Source organism: Ovis canadensis, chromosome 4 (assembly GCF_042477335.2).
Source record: "Ovis canadensis isolate MfBH-ARS-UI-01 breed Bighorn chromosome 4, ARS-UI_OviCan_v2, whole genome shotgun sequence".
In the NCBI taxonomy this organism is placed as follows: domain Eukaryota; kingdom Metazoa; phylum Chordata; class Mammalia; order Artiodactyla; family Bovidae; genus Ovis; species Ovis canadensis.
The window spans coordinates 86,489,598-86,505,409 of NC_091248.1; the positions used below are offsets into that span (position 1 = coordinate 86,489,598).

The 15,812-nt window shown below is 42.4% G+C and overlaps 1 protein-coding gene across 1 annotated transcript; it reads right to left on the reverse strand.

Moving 5' to 3' along the window:
* Positions 1-6,357: 6,357 nt before the first annotated feature.
* Positions 6,358-13,501, reverse strand: NPY (neuropeptide Y). The gene is made up of 4 exons (XM_069588817.1): positions 13,163-13,501; positions 12,030-12,217; positions 8,350-8,430; positions 6,358-6,556 (listed from the first exon to the last, which is right to left on the reverse strand). Exons 2-4 carry the CDS (start codon positions 12,215-12,217, stop codon positions 6,532-6,534), a joined length of 294 nt encoding a protein of 97 aa, XP_069444918.1. The 5' UTR covers positions 13,163-13,501; the 3' UTR covers positions 6,358-6,531.
* Between the last annotated feature and the right edge of the window lie 2,311 nt (positions 13,502-15,812).

The window sequence follows — 15,812 nt, forward strand, 5'->3', positions numbered from 1 at the left end:
AAAATGTGGCTTTTATTTTCTACTCAAAGTTTCTCATTTCAACTTTAAATTGCCTCATAACATCTTAGTATAGCAACCAAATTAATGAGTCAAATCAGATTTCAAATAAATACACTGAACAAATAAAGTTTCAAACTCAATTAACTTCTGGGAAAGCAAAGAATACTGAAATTAGGACTATACTGAGAATTAGAGGAATCTGTGTCTTGTATATAAAATAGCTTTTTTAAAAGGCTCAAATCCTTAACAAGTTTTAATATCAAAATAATCTGCCTAAGGACAAACTAGAGTCCCCCCAAATTAAAGTCAATACATTAGTAAGAAGTGTACTATGCCAACATGACATACTTGGAATATGTCAATGCAGTAGCAATGTAAGTGTTAACAACTTGTGAGAACTCCAAAATTATCATTAAACTCAAAGCCAGGAAAAAATTATTAATATCAGTGACCGAAATGTATTCCATGGGCTTCCCAAGTGGCACTAGTGGTAAAGAATGCACCTGCCAATCCAGGAGGCGTAGGTTCAATCCTTGGGTCAGGAAGATCCCCTGGAGGAGGGCATGGCAATCCACTCCAGTACTCCTGCCTGGAGAATCCCATGGACAGAGAAGCCTGGCAGGCTGCAGTCCATAGGGCCGCAAAGAGTTGGACATGACTAAGGTGCCTTATCACACATGCATACAAAGGTGTTTCAGGGAATTCGAGGATCACAATATTCAAGGATAAAATAAGTTCTTTTTAAACTTGATACTAAAGATAACTTAATGTGACTAGAACTTCTAAGATCACTAGAAACTACAGTCTGTTAACCAATAACTCTGAGAGCACCAGGAATTTGTTGTTACAAAAACTCTTCTACTTTTGTCAAGGCCCTGCATAAACAGTACCTAGTCCCTGGTGGCTCAGATGGTAAAGAAACTGCCTGCAATGCAGAAGACTTGGGTTGGATCCCTGGGTCAGGAAAATGATGAGAATGATGAAGGATCCTTTGTGGTTGTTCATCAAACATCACCTTGCTTCTGGCTCCTCCAGGATCACTGTTAGTCATCCCAATCCACTGCAGGCTGCACTGGCCCTCACTGCACACCTACTGTGTGTCAGGCAACAGAGCAGGTACCATTCACATCATCACCCTGTTCCCATGATTGCAAGCGTCTCAATCCTGCAGCATTAGAATAAGTTTAAATTGATAACTCTTACTAGCACATTAAAAAAAAATGAGCCTGGATGACATATGATTAATTATATGTTATTCCACTCCAATTTTAAAAAGAGAAAAAGATTCTGTGTGATATCACACTGTGCTAATTTTACTAATAGGCAGAAGAAAAGGCAATAACTTAGTTGTGACAATATCATAATCCTCCTACTGACAAAACATAATAAAATAATATTTCACTGAAACATCTCATTTGAAAGGCTGTTTTCTTTTATGATGATGGAAAAGGTATTTGTTGAATTCTGATGACATTGTAACTGATTCCAATGATCTACATAGAGGGGAAAAAAAACACCAAAAAACACTTTCTGTTGCATACACAGTATTAAGTAACCATCTAAGTATTAGTTCCGTTCAGTTGCTCAGTCGTATCTGACTCTGCGACCCCATGGACTGCAGCACGCCAGGCCTCCCTGTCCATCACCAACTCCCAGAGTCTACTCAAACTTACCTCCATTGAGTTGGTCATGACATCCAACCATTTCATCCTCTGTTGTCCCCTTCTCCTCCTGCCTTCAATCTTTCCCAGCATCACGGTGTTTTCAAATGAGTCAGATCTTCACATCAGGTGGCCAAAATATTGGAGTTTCATCTTCAACATCAGTCCTTCCAGTGAACACTCAGGACTGATTTCCTTTAGAATGGACTGGTTGGATCTCCTTGCTGTCCAAGGGACTCTCAAGAGTCTTCTCCAACACCACAGTTTAAAAACATCAATTCTTTGGTGCTCAGCTTTCTTTATGGTCCAATTCTCACATCTATACATGACTACTGGAAAAACCATAGCCTTGACTCGACGGACCTTTGTTGGCAAAGTAACGTCTCTGCTTTTTAATATACTGTCTAGGTTGGTCATAACTTTTCTTCCAAGGAGTAAGCGTCTTTAAACTTCATGGATGCAGCCACCATCCTGACACTGTTTCCACTGTTTCCCCATCTATTTCCCATGAAGTGATGGGACTGGATGCCATGATCTTCGTTTTCTGAATGTTGAGTTTTAACCCAACTTTTTCACTCTCCTCTTTCACTTTCATCAAGAGGCTCTTTAGTTCTTTACTTTCTGCCATAAGGTGGTGTCATCTGCATATCTGAAGTTATTGATACTTCTCCCAGCAATCTTGATTCCAGCTTGTGCTTCCTCCAGCCCAGTGTTTCTCATGATGTACTCTGCATAGAAGTTAAATAAGCAGGGTGACAATATACAGTCTTGACGTACTCCTTTTCCTATTTGGAACCAGTCTGTTGTTCCATGTCCAGTTCTAACTGTTGCTTCCTGACCTACATACAGATGTCTCAGAGGCAGCTCAAGTGATCTGGTATTCCTATCTCTTGAAGAATTTTCCACAATTTGTTGTGATCCACACTGTCAAAGGCTTTGGCATAGTCAATAAAGCAGAAATAGATGTTTTTCTGGAACTCTCTTGCTAGCATAATGCAGGTATATTAGAAAGAGAGGAATGATTATCTGCCCTCTTATTTGCTTTCCTGACATCAGTAGGGCACATGGAGGCTTTGTGTGGACCTAGCTCCAGTACTCTTGCCTGGAAAATCCCATGGATGGAGGAGCCTAGTAGGCTGCAGTCCATGGGGTCGTGAAGAGTCGGACACGACTGAGCGACTTCACTTTCACTTTTCACTCATGCGTTGGAGAAGGAAAATGGCAACCCACTCCAGTGTTCTTGCCTGGAGAATCCCAGGGACGCTGCAGCCTGGTGGGCTGCCATCTATGGGGTCGCACAGAGTTGGACAGGAATGAAGCAACTTAGCAGCAGCAGCAGCAGCTCCGGATAGTCCTCTTTGCTTAGTGGGAAGAAACTTTGTATCATGATGTGGAAGTCTCAAACAAATGCAGATTTTTCCATCTCTTTTTATCCTGTTTGTCTTTGTCTTGTTCCTTATTTAGGCAGGGGGAAGAGGCTGGAAGGTATTTAGGCCGTTAAAATACAGCAAAAGTGAGTTGTATCTCTACTGAATTAGGGAGTGGAACCAACTCTAAAATGTTTATTCTCTGAACTTGTAGGTTTGTCCATAAGATCATGATTAGGAACTCCCAGGCTGAGAAGTTGAGTTCTGATTTGGCTAAATGAAAAATATTATTAGAGGGGCTGGTTTTCTCCCAGAGCCTAGTCTATAGGAAGGTGGGGTTGGAGGGGAGGAATGCCTGGGAGAAAAGGTTTTGGGGTGGCTATAGGGCTTGATTCCATCCTACATGGGATTCTGCTTTTAGAATAGTAACCCAGAGGTCTGAGCCTAGCACATGGTCAGTTTCAAAGTAGAGGAAACATGAATAATTTAAAACTACTCAAAATATGTATTGTTTTCTCATACCTGCAGGTCCTCTACCTCCTACCTTGCATTCTTCATCTGGCAATTGGTGTTCCATCTTCAAACCTCTGCTCAAGCATCAGCTCCTCCAGGAAATTTGACATTCGTCCTCCACTCTTCCCAGCCTGGGATGGGTGTCCTTGTATAGTTCCTGAAACACCTCATGCCCACTTCCCTGTTAGAGAGCAAGGAGATATCATGGCCCCTGAAATGGAATTATAGCTTTGAGTGTATTGAATTTGAAAAGCCCAAGTTTTTTCTTGGCTAGTAGAGGCTTCTGGGCATTTCTCCTCTACTCTCTTTTACTGTCTGTATCTGCATGGAATGAAATTGCTATTCTGATTGATTCTTGAGACCACATTGCTCAGTGGGCACGGGCAGTTGTACCAGGAGGTAACATGGTTTCATGAGTGTCCCTTCTCTTCCTTCATCTGCTGCTGGACACAGCAGGCTAGCTCTTCCTGTCTGTGTGTCTGTTTAGTAAGCTCGTTTGGGAAGCTGCCACAAACCTCACTATTCCTGCACTCCCCACCAGGGGGCTGGGCTACTCTGGAGGCTTAGACTTCAGCCAGGCATCCTGAGTTAGCTTAGGGCAGCCCTGCCTTTGACCTCACTGGATAATTGCCCATCAGCTACTTTGTTCTCCATTTGCCCATTGATTGTTAAATCTATAGCTCTTCTGTCAGGAAACTACAAAGGGAGACATGATGAGCGGAAAGGAGGCCTCTAATACACCAAACTCTAATAGGCCCACCTCTGCAGTTTCAACGATACACCATAACTACGTTTCTCCCTCATTAAATGACAAATTCCCTGAGAAACTGTTATTGATCTTTGTATCCCTAGTGTTCAGTGTAATGTCCAATGGGTTCTAGGTGCTCAAAACATGGTAAGTGTGTGAATGAATGAATAGATGAATGAGTGTGGTCATTTTTGGACTTTTCTTCACTGATCCAACCCTGGCCACTCTCTGAGCTGACCCACCTCTGTGTGGAGCTTAACTGGTCACCTTACCCAGAATGTACTCAATCCCAGCTCAACATTCACATTTTCTCTGAAGTCTCTTCTAGCGCATTCTGTCCACACTCATTTCCTCTTGTAAATGCCCTTTGCATGGTTTATTTGTTATTCTCTAATTTAAGTGTGTCCCGATTATGTTCTTAATTAGATTATATGTGACCTGGTCTTGACTGACTTCTTCCACGAAACATCACCAGGCAAGCCTGAGTTTGTAAATAGAGCAGCTGCCATCAAACCCCCCCTAACTTGAATGAGGTGGGAAAAGCCATTTGTTTTCTTTGGGCCTCAGTTTCTTCACCGGTGAAAATAGGGGCGATAACCTCTACTTGAATGTGGCATGAGCATTGAAAGGATCAAAATGAAAATGCAGCAGCATCTACAAAAAACATACACAATTTATACCTCATAGAATGTCAAATAAATCTAGGATCAGAGGAGAGCTTCATAAATTCTTATACATTTACTTCATCATGACTATGCTGCTCATAGGCATCTTATTAATGAAGGTTGAATTTGTTCTTACTGTAACTCTAGTGAAGATGATTATAATTTGCAGTGATAGATGGGTGACATGTTGCATTTAAACCCATTCCAAGAATGGTTATCAGGCTGTAAATGTTTCAGAAATACTACTATGGAATCTCTGGGAATGTAGCTTTGCAATTAAAGTTTAAAATTTAAAGTTTACCATTATTATATTTCTTAAAGTGGATTTTTGTTTATTAGGAATGTCTTAATCCAGTTGGGCTGTTATCACACATTACTATAGATTTTGTGGATTAAAAACAACATGGATTTGCTGCTCAGAGTTCTGGAGGTTGGGAAGCCCAAAATCAAGGCACTAGCAGGTTTGATGTCTGGTAAGAGCCTGCTTCCTGATTCATAGCCAACCCTTGTCCTGCTATGTCCTCATGTGATGGAAGGGATGAGGGGCCTTTTTGGTTCCTTTCATAAGAGTACTGGAAAAACATTAAAATGCTTTATGAACACAGAATTTCTTGTATACCATACAATTCCCTAAGTCATGATGTGCTACAGGGTAAGCAGTTTTAAGACATCACATAGAAATATTTATGCATATTTTTTAGAGTGTAGTTCAAAGTACAAATATAGAATGAGACCCACTTCTTTGATTTAGAAATTACACATAAGAATCTAATAAGTTAAACCTATGCATATAAGTACCTGAAAGAGAGGGGGAGTTTAATAACCTATAACTAAATTAGCATACTCCATGTTGTGTGAAAAGATAATTATCCTACTCAGTGTGTTTCTGTTTATGACTCAAATTCTAAGAGTAGTGGCGTAAGGAAATGTAGCCACTGGAAACACAGGGCTATTTAAGATACACTAAAATATAAAACTCAGTTCTTTGTTTGCACTTGATACGTTCAAGTGCTCCAAAGTCATGTGTGCCTAGTGACTATGCAACAGAGGAGATTCAGGACATTTTGCAGAAGGTTCTATTAGACAGCAACCCTTTCTGCTGACAGCACAGGCTAACAAGGTTAACAAGAATTCCCTGTGAATGGGGGAAAAGTTCAGCAAAATAGTTCCAAATTAGCATTGCCCTGTCCAGTGTTTCAGATATGTCTGCTGTTCACATATACACACACACACAGCTGAGTCTTAGTCATCATAAATCATATCTTTATATCTTCCATAGCCACTGCTTTAGTATTGGTGAAACAAACCTTGAATCTGCTACTTGAGGGAGACTGTGATTTAATGAATGACTTCAAATATTTTTCACTATTGCAACTGCAGATTTTGCATTGAAGAGCATACACTTTTGAGTGCATAGTGCTTTATTTAAACACACATACATACAATGACGACAAAGGGAAACTGCAGAGGTGAGCACAGGGGCTGCATGCATTGGGAGGACTGGCAGACTCTAGTTTTACAGGATGAAATGGGGGTTGAAAAAGAGGCAGAGACTGGAGAGCAAGTTTCATTTCCCATCACCACATAGAAGGGTCTTCCAGCCTGTCAAACACAAAAAGCAAAGCACGTAAGAGAAGCTTCTAACTTCCTGGGAGGCTTGTAAGAGTGAGACATTGAGCTCAGAACTTAAAGATGATCAGAAACTGTTAAGAAGGCTGCTGGCATTCTAAATAGGAGACCACGTAGAATATCACAGTGGGAGACAGTGGCATAATGTACAGAGACCCAGCTGTGGAGCTTCATTCATGTTAAGGGGAGTCTCAGGAAAATCTCAGAGGGAATATTTAAAATGCTCTGTATTTATCAAAGAAGCCAAAGAACTCTGCAATATTTCTGAAGATCAAAACTACAGGAATCACACGAAACTGTAAAGAGAAAGTTATTGTTATTCAACTCTGAATATGCTTCCTGTGTTTTCCTGCAAGGCTTTTTATATACTAAGATGCTGTTTAATAGACTATAAAGAACCCTTTTAAATAAAATCGCATTTACAGGCAATTTCAAGGCCATCAAGTTTTGTCTCCTTCTAAGTGCACGTGATTGAAGCCGTCAATCAGAGTACAATTAACTCTATTTCATTCACCAGCCATGTAACTTTGGGCCACAAAACAAAGAACAGCGTTAAGGCTGTAGGTCAGTCTGGATGATTATATTTCTAATCCTGAATAGATATAGCATATCCTAAACTTATTACTGTGTCAAACATCATATGCCTATTAATGAAACATTAAAGCATGTATTGCTTAGTATTTTAAAACCACCCTTATGAGTTTTCCACCTGCCTCCCTTGCATTTGCTGTTCAAGTCTGTGCTAGTGCCAGGGACAAGAGCACTGGAGTTTTATTCCAATCCAAATTGTGTGTCCTTCAGAGAAAACAAACCTGACAACCCTAGGCTTGCAGCTTCACTCTGGCTGGCCATTTCACAAGAGAATGGAGGGAGAACCCAATGAAGAGTGACAAGCCAGTCACATGCACTGAGCAAGTGTTCTAGTGACCTCTTCTGGGGAGCTTCGTTCTTGATGTTGTAGAGCTCTGGGTGTAAGGTAGACAGGCCATCTTACTGGGGGAAGGGACAGTGGGCTTGGGACAGGAGAGCCAGCTATGGAAAAGGAGGAGGAGCAGGCATCTTTTCACTTGCAGTCTTTACCTGGAATGACCCCAGCCCAATGTTTGACATCTAGATATTAGAGGGCACCTGTCCTAAGGCAGCTCCACACTCCAAGAAAGCCCCAAGTTTCCAAGCAAGCCCTAAGAATAACACGTTGTTCAATGTTCATTCACTGAATGTGATAAATTACAATGAGACATTGGAGGAACTAAAATAAGTCAAAATGTAAACAGGAGCACCCCTTGATTTAATCTACAGCTTCTTGTAAAACCAGTGTGACTGGAGTGAAGCCAAGAGGGAACATTTCCAAGGATGTGTAGATCCTCTGTGTAGACTATAAGAACTAAAGATTACCTCAGCCAAAGACAAACAGTTGGTTATTTCAATGTAGATATTAGGGCATACCCTGTGCTTCCCCAATCTAAGCCAGTCAGAAATTTTCTATAGAGTAATTTTTGAGGCAAAAATCATTTATATTTGAAAATTTCAAAGGAGCATCAAATTAAGTTGAATCAGAAAATATTATCCCACAAGTTCAGAGATTTGTAAATGAGTATGTGAAGAGAAAGGTCCTCCATGCTCTGTTCCACATCACTCTTCCTGTCCAAATCTTACCTGGTCTGGAGGGCCCCATCCCAACACCTTCTTCCAGCAGTCCTGTCTGATTTCCTTTCCCTGACCACCTTGAGCTCTGCAACAGTGTTCCCCCATAAATCTTTTCATACCTAGTTCTGGGAATGTTTCCCGTGCTTTCTCTCATCAAGAGGTCTGAAATCAGGGTCTCGGGGCTAGATCGTTTCCCGTATCTGGAAAAAACAAAAAAACAAAAAAACGGGTTGGGGGAGTAAAAGTTCTTTAAGGCAAATTTGGAGAAACCATAAACACCTTTAAAAAAGAAAGATTTGTGGTATTAAATATAAAACATCAACAAAATCATAACTCCTGCTAAAATTAGAATCCTGATGAATATTCACTGTAAGTCACAATGCTCTGAAAGCAACAGAGTGATACACAAAAATGCACATTACTGCTGCTGAAATGCATCCATTCTCACAGCTACCAACAGATTCTGAGTCCTATATTTTCCATGTTTATTTGGGGTGCCAAAACTAAAAGTCTTCTCTCCTGACGTGATTTTAATCTGCCCTGAAAATACGAAGGAAACCTACTGGTCCATAGAAATGTTCTTGGTCTCTCTTCTCCCATAGCAGGGTATGGGTAGAACAATATATAAATTCAAGGTTACGTTTTCCTGCCAGGGTAGTATATGCTGCTGGCTCCAGGTGAGTGAGGACCTGGTCTGTTTGTCTATCTGTCTCTCTCTCTGCTAAAGGAGCTGAGAAATATACACCAAGTTGTATTTTTTGGAAGATACTATTTTTCCCTTTCTCAATAAAAGCATTGGACATCAGTAGCTGATTTTTTCACAAATAAAAAATAGTCTACTGTGGATTGATTAGATATCAGATAAAACAGTGGAATAAAGCTGATAGAGAGTATATGTTAGCTGCCTATCAAGCCCAATTAAATCTAAATTTGGAGGAAAGTGTTCCTATTATTGCTCCTTTGCAAGGACTCAAGGAACACAAAAGTAAAGCCAACTCTCTCACCCCCATCATTTGTGAGATTTCCTCAAAGATTTTCTAGTGTTGTGACATCAGACGGTAGGCAGCAATTTATATGTATTTATTCTGTCCATCAGTTGATTTTACTAATCCTAAAAATCTTGGGAAACCTTAACTCGTTTATTTTCATCATGCTCCAGTGAATTGAAGAACTGGTGAATATTTTCTCCAATTTACCATTAGAGAACCTAAGTCTGCAATAGCAGAATTTGTAGTCAGAAAGTAGTAGGTACCCAGAGCAGCATCAATGACTGTTCTCCTATCTCAAATTAATTCTGGATTATCCTTCTTCTTGACAATGCTTTAACTTTCAAAGATAGCATCTCTAGGAAAATCAAACCTGGCTACATATTAGAATCATCTTGGGGGTTTTGAAAAAGCCCAGGTCCCACCCTCTGGGAGATTCTGATTTAACTCCTCAGGGGTGCAGCTCAGCATCAGTATATTCTAGAAGTTCCCCAGATGATAACAATGAGACTAGAAGGAAGAAACTCTAGTCCAGGGCTGGGTTTCTCAGTCTTGGCACTGTGCACATTTTGAGCTGGATAATTCTTTATTGTCAAGGGCTGTCCTAGGGACCACAGGATGTTCAGCAGTGTCCCTGGCCCCTGCTCACTAGATGCCAGTAGTAGCCCCCATGCCACCCCCCTATGCCACCCCCCCATGCCACCCCATCCCACCACTATGACAACTGAAAATGTCTCCAGACATTGCCCAATGTCTTGGGGAGCATAAAGTCAACCCCAGTTGAGAACCACTGATATAGATGACTATAAAAATAAAATGTGGTAGATCTATGCTCTAGAATAAATGATGCCACCTTTGGAAGCAATGAACGAGGAGTATATAGCTTTAGAACATGAACCAAGTAGAAAGGGGAGGAAAGAGAATATCACAGTACCATCTATACCAAATTAAAATGTATGTGTATATACATAATTTTCAAAAATACAGATGTGCATATGAGTCGATGTGTGTGGTGGGAAGATGATGAGAGTATAGAATGGAGGTGATGGGTGCAGATTACGAGCCTCTGAGTGTTTCTAAGAAGGAGCTTATATGAAGAGGAGATAGGAAATTGCTTCAGGAACACTTGCTAACCTGAATCTTAGCCCTTTCCCTTATTTTCTCCTCATCAAAGGTGTTGAAGATCACTCTAAGTGCTGTTAGTAGTGACATTATCCACAGATCAAGAGGAGGGCTCCAATTTAATCACCCCTAAAAAAAGTTTTCATGAAATGTCCTTAATTTCATGATCTGTAAACTGGTGATAATTGTACTCACTTCAAAGCTTTGAGGTAAAGACTGAACAAAGTAATGCCTAGGAAAACATTTTGAAATGCCAAAGCTTTACACAATGGTAAAGGTTTATATCAATCATCTTTGTAAAACTAAGTTCCACTATATGCTATAATTAATGGACTAAATAACTAACAAAGTCTTTCCTAGGAAAAAAAACAATTTGTACAGTTTTTTTTCTCTGGTCTTTATGATGCATAAGCAAGAATATGAAGCAATTAACTTTCTGAAGGTCTATTAAGATCTATTAAGGTCTATTAAGAAGGTCTATTAAGACATTCTTGCTCTTCACTAATGAAAATTATCAGACTTCAGGGATCATAAACCAATGCTATTTAATTCTAGCACTTTCATATATTTCTAATTTCATATAAATTGGTTCTTTAAAAGCTTTTTGATGAAATAGAAAGTTTCATCAAAGTTAGAGTTTGCTTTAATACAAATTCTTCCCCACTTTGAATTCTTTCCAACTATTCCTTGAAATATAGTAAAACAGCAAACAAAAAAATACTTTTAAAACATAACTTAAATATATTAAATAACATTAAACTTTGTAGAAAGCTCATTGTTTTCAGCTTATTAAGGACATTTGATCTCAGTAATTTAAAAAGTTGAATGATTCAAAACTAAGATGAATTAATTTTTGAAACAATTTTAAATCCTATGTTACTTCTAAAATAGTTTGGATTTGATTTTTTGCTTAAGAGTTGATGTTGAGAATGAAATGTGGCCTTTCATTTTAGCTTTCTAGGGGTTCAGAATAAAGATGACAATTTCTCAAATTACATGTAATCCCTGGATTCATCCTAAAGTGAACAGATCATTGTAAGCTTCTCCTTTAAAAAGCACCAAGTGAGCATTTTCTTTTCTGAACTTACCTGCTATGAAATGGGGAAAGTCTCAGCATTTTAGACCAATGTTTTCATGCTAAATCTCTACTTATTAGGAGCAGGATTTTCAGGTAAGGGGTTCAGACTGAAATAAAACACTGTAGGGGGAAAATAGTTCAATTTGTCTTTTCACTTCAGTTTGGGCAGGTTGAAAAATCTGGCAGTGTCTTTGGTGACCCAGCTGTTTCCTCCTTAGCTTGTGCTGTTGTTTTCCTGCAGCCCTCTCAGCTATAGCTACCTCCCAACGCCTTCCTGACCCCTTTCACTGGATACTTTCCTACCCAGGTTTCCAAACAGTCCTCCAACTGCTCTAAGAACAAAAAAGACAAGGGGATGGGTGAGAGGAAATGGCCAGTCAGCCACCCAGACTGGGGGACCTGAGTCTGGGGATCGGGATTTTGTGACAGGAGTGGCCGAGGCAGTTGCTCCCTGTGCAAACATTTACTGAGAGCTGAGCATGTGCCTGATGCTGTCTGGCCCTGGTATACAAAAAAAGAAAAAGAAAAAGTCCTTGTCCTTCAAGATGCCCATGATCTCCGGGTGTGCAAGTGGGGCGCTCCCGGAGTAGGGAGTCCCGCGCAGCCCACCTACCTCTGCCTGGTGATGAGATTGATGTAGTGTCGCAGCGCTGAGTAGTATCTGGCCAAGTCCTCCGCCGGAGCGTCGTCGCCGGGGTTGTCAGGCTTGGAGGGGTACGCCTCGGCCAGGGCGCCCAGGCACACGAGCAGGGACAGGGCGAGGGTCAGTCCGGACAACCCCAGTCGCTTGCTACCCAGCATCTGCGGACACCGAAGGTGCAGTGAAGGGGGCTTAGGGAATTCAGAGGACGCACTCTCCGCACCTTCCTCCTCTGGCCCCAGCGCCCATCCCACTCCTACGACCCCCACACCCCAACCTTCAATCTACGCTCGACCCAGTCACGCAGAGGGAGCAGAGAGCGGTGAGACCATCCTGTGGATTCAGGTCAAGATCTGCTCTGGCCCGGCCCCTCTGCTCCGCCCGAAAACTCTGAGCAACTTCAGTCCAGTAGCAGAGTCAAGAATCCGGCGGTGAGAGACGCTGAGTTGGGGAGGCTCCGGCGCCAATTTAAAACACTTTAAAAAACAGATTAAAAGTTCCTCCCCCTGCACTGAGAACTTACCCCTTTCCTACCCTCTTCCCCAAACGCCCCGTTAGAGGGAAGGGAAGAAGTTTCTCCTTTTTAAGTTTTGGTCTGCCCCGCTGCAGGAGCTCGACAGTGATGGCAAACGGTACTCGGGTGGCAACTGGCGGGGAGAGTGGAGAGAACAGCTCCCTCGTCGGTGGGTCTCAGATCGGATCCGAAAGATCCCAAGAGGCGGCAGGCAGCGGCGCTTCCAAGCTCCGGGGATTCCTTATTCGCGGAGCGCTGCCTTGGAAACCTCCCTCCAGGCGGCGACCCTCGAGGAAACTGCCAGCTGCCCTGGGATCTGGCTCCTGTTTTCCCTCTTTATCCACCATAAGATAACCCAGAGGGCCGGCGTAGCCAGGAGGGTCGGGGAGAGGGCAGCTGTTCCATCAGAGGGTACAGGAAGGGGCAGGTGGAATTTAGCCGCCAAGAGGGGCTAGCGCGCGTCGAGGTGCCTGAAAGCCCGGCGCATAGGGATTAGGGATCGGGGCGCGACCCTCCTCCCAGAGCCCCCGGCAAGTTCACAGGCGCCCCCTCTCCCTCGGCTCGTGTCAAGTAAGCGGGTCTTGGCACTCACGGTGGCGGGCTGGGTGGCTGGCGGGCGTGGCTGGGTGGCTAGGGCTCAGTAGTCTGGCGCGCTCTTCTAGGGGTGAGAGCCGGCAGAAGGGGGTGTCTGGAGCAGGTTGCAACAGGGTATTTATGGCTCTCCCTCGCCACGGCAGGAGGGGCCTCGGGCAATCACGCTCTGCTACTCCCACCCGGCAGCTTCCCGCCCCCGTTGGCGGGGGATGAGGGAGGGAGTCCGGAGCTACTGCTTCGCGAGCCTCGGCTCTGGGAGCCACCCACACCCCAATTTGCCAGCGCCAGCCAGGCCCCAGGAAAGGGAAGCTAGCAGGATGCTAGCGCAGCAACGCGCTCCGAGAGCACAGGACCACGCCAAAGCTCAAGTTCCTGCCCTCCTGCGGCGGCCAAACCTTGCCGTCCTCCACGCCCGGTCTAGTCCTGCCAGAGATAGGAGCAGCCCAGATCATCTCTGTCGCCCGTCACCTGGACTACCACCAGCTGGGCACCAGGGTTGGGGTACCCGTATCCGCTACGTGGTGAAGGCTTTCTGGGATCCGCGTGGCTAGGGCGCGGACACGACTCCTGGGTGCTTTCGGGGGAGACAACTTGGTGCTGGGATTTTCCTGCGCCTAAAGCAGCTCCCAGAAGCCTGCCCAAAGTCCCGAGCTAGAGGACCCCAACGCCCCACTCCTCCAGGGCTGAGCAAAACCTTCTGTGGCTTCGTCCCTTTTCCCAGCTTGGTTTTGGTGGAGATCGGCCCTCTCCAAGAGCTCGCCCGCACACTGGAAGTGCAGTTGGTATCCGACAGTGTGTAGAGACTGAGAACTCCTCAGAGGTCTGACACTTTCTGGGTTTGCTGAAAAAGAGCGGAGTTTTAAGTTCGGAGAGACTCCTTAAAGTGCGAACGAAAATTTTTGGTCCAAATCGACCAGGTAGTCAAATGAACAGCAATTTTCTTTTATCTGCTGGCCGTTGAATAGTGCCAAATAGGTTTGATTAACGCTGATTGAGAACGTGGGTTCTAATTAAAACTGGTTAAAAAATCATTAATTTGCCCATCGCATTAAACCTACAGAATGAATATGAAAGATTCATAAACTATTTTTACAGGATCAGGATTTCATGTAGTGGATTAGGTCTTAAAGTTCCCTGAATGAATACTTCTAGAAGTCTGAATCTTCCTAAATAAATGGCATATTAAGGAACTGAAGCACTAAGTTACAAGTTATTTCCGTGCTAAAATGACAAGTGATTCTGTTAAACTGACATGTTGTTTTTGTGCTGTTTTAACAGCACTGAATTAAATATCAGTTATCGTGCAGCAAGCAATCACGTGTGTGTGTGTGAGGTTTTGAAGACCAACATTCTTTTCACTTAGGTGACTTCCTCTCCCACATTACACAAACATATGCCAGGAACACAAATGCCAGGCTCTCGGGACTGCTCAGGAATGCTTATGTGAAAGAACCTTTGCTAAAGTTAGAGCAAAACATTTTCTAACTCTGATTCCATTCTTGATAAAAAGAGAGGCACTTCTAGTTGCTGAACCATTTCTTTCCTTTGTTTCAAAATCATTTATTTATACTTATTCTTAACAGTTTGTTGAGATACAATTGAGATACAAATGAGGCTTCCTTGGTGGCTCAGATGGCAAAGAATCTGCCTGCAATGGGCAAGACCTGGGTTTGATCCCTGGGTTAGGAAGATCCTCTGGAGAAGGGATTGGCTACCCACTCCAATATTCTTGCCTGGACAATTTCATGGATAGAAGAGCCTGGTGGGCTACAGTTTATGTAGTTGCAAAAAGTCAAACATCACTGAGTGGCTAACACTAAGCTACAAATATTTAGCATATTCCATTGGGTATATTCTTACTCATATTCCAGTGAAGTCATCACTACAATCAAGTTTCCTCATGTCCCTTTGTAATTCCTACCTCCTGCTTGTCCCTGTTCCCCTTCTCCATTGATCTGCTTCCTGTCATTATACATTTGTTTGCATTTACTGGAGCTGTATCAATGCAATTCCATGGTATGTATCTTTTGTCTGCCTTCTTTCATTCTGAATCATTGTTTTCAGATCCACCTATGTTGTTGCATGCATCAATAATTCATTTTTTATTGCTCAGTAGGATTTTGTTATATGGATATAATTTAAACTTTAAAAAAATCTATTCAACTGCTAATGGATTTGGGGTTGTTTCCAGTTTGGACTATTACAAATAAAGTTTCTATAAACATTTGTTACAAACTTTTATACCAACATATGCTTTTATTTCTCTTAGGGAACTGCTTGGGATAGAATGGCTAGGTCACATCATAGGTATATGTTGTCCCACAGTTCACTGTTGGTCTGTTTGTTTTCGTATGCTTTGTTCTTTGTGTGTGTTGACTAATATTTTCCTCTGCAATGTGTAATCACTACAAAGACCATATAGTTTTATCTCTAGAATTTCAATTTGGATCCTTTTTTATTTCTTTCATGTCCAATCTTTTCTTTGGCTTCTTGAATATACATTAATAAAAATTTGTTTACTATTTCTCATTGGTATCACTTCTGTGCTACTTTGGATTGATTTATTTTTACCTCGCTATGGCTTGTATTTTCTTTTTCCTTTTTCTTTTTTTCTGCCTGATAATTTGGGGAAGGATGTCAGGCATTGT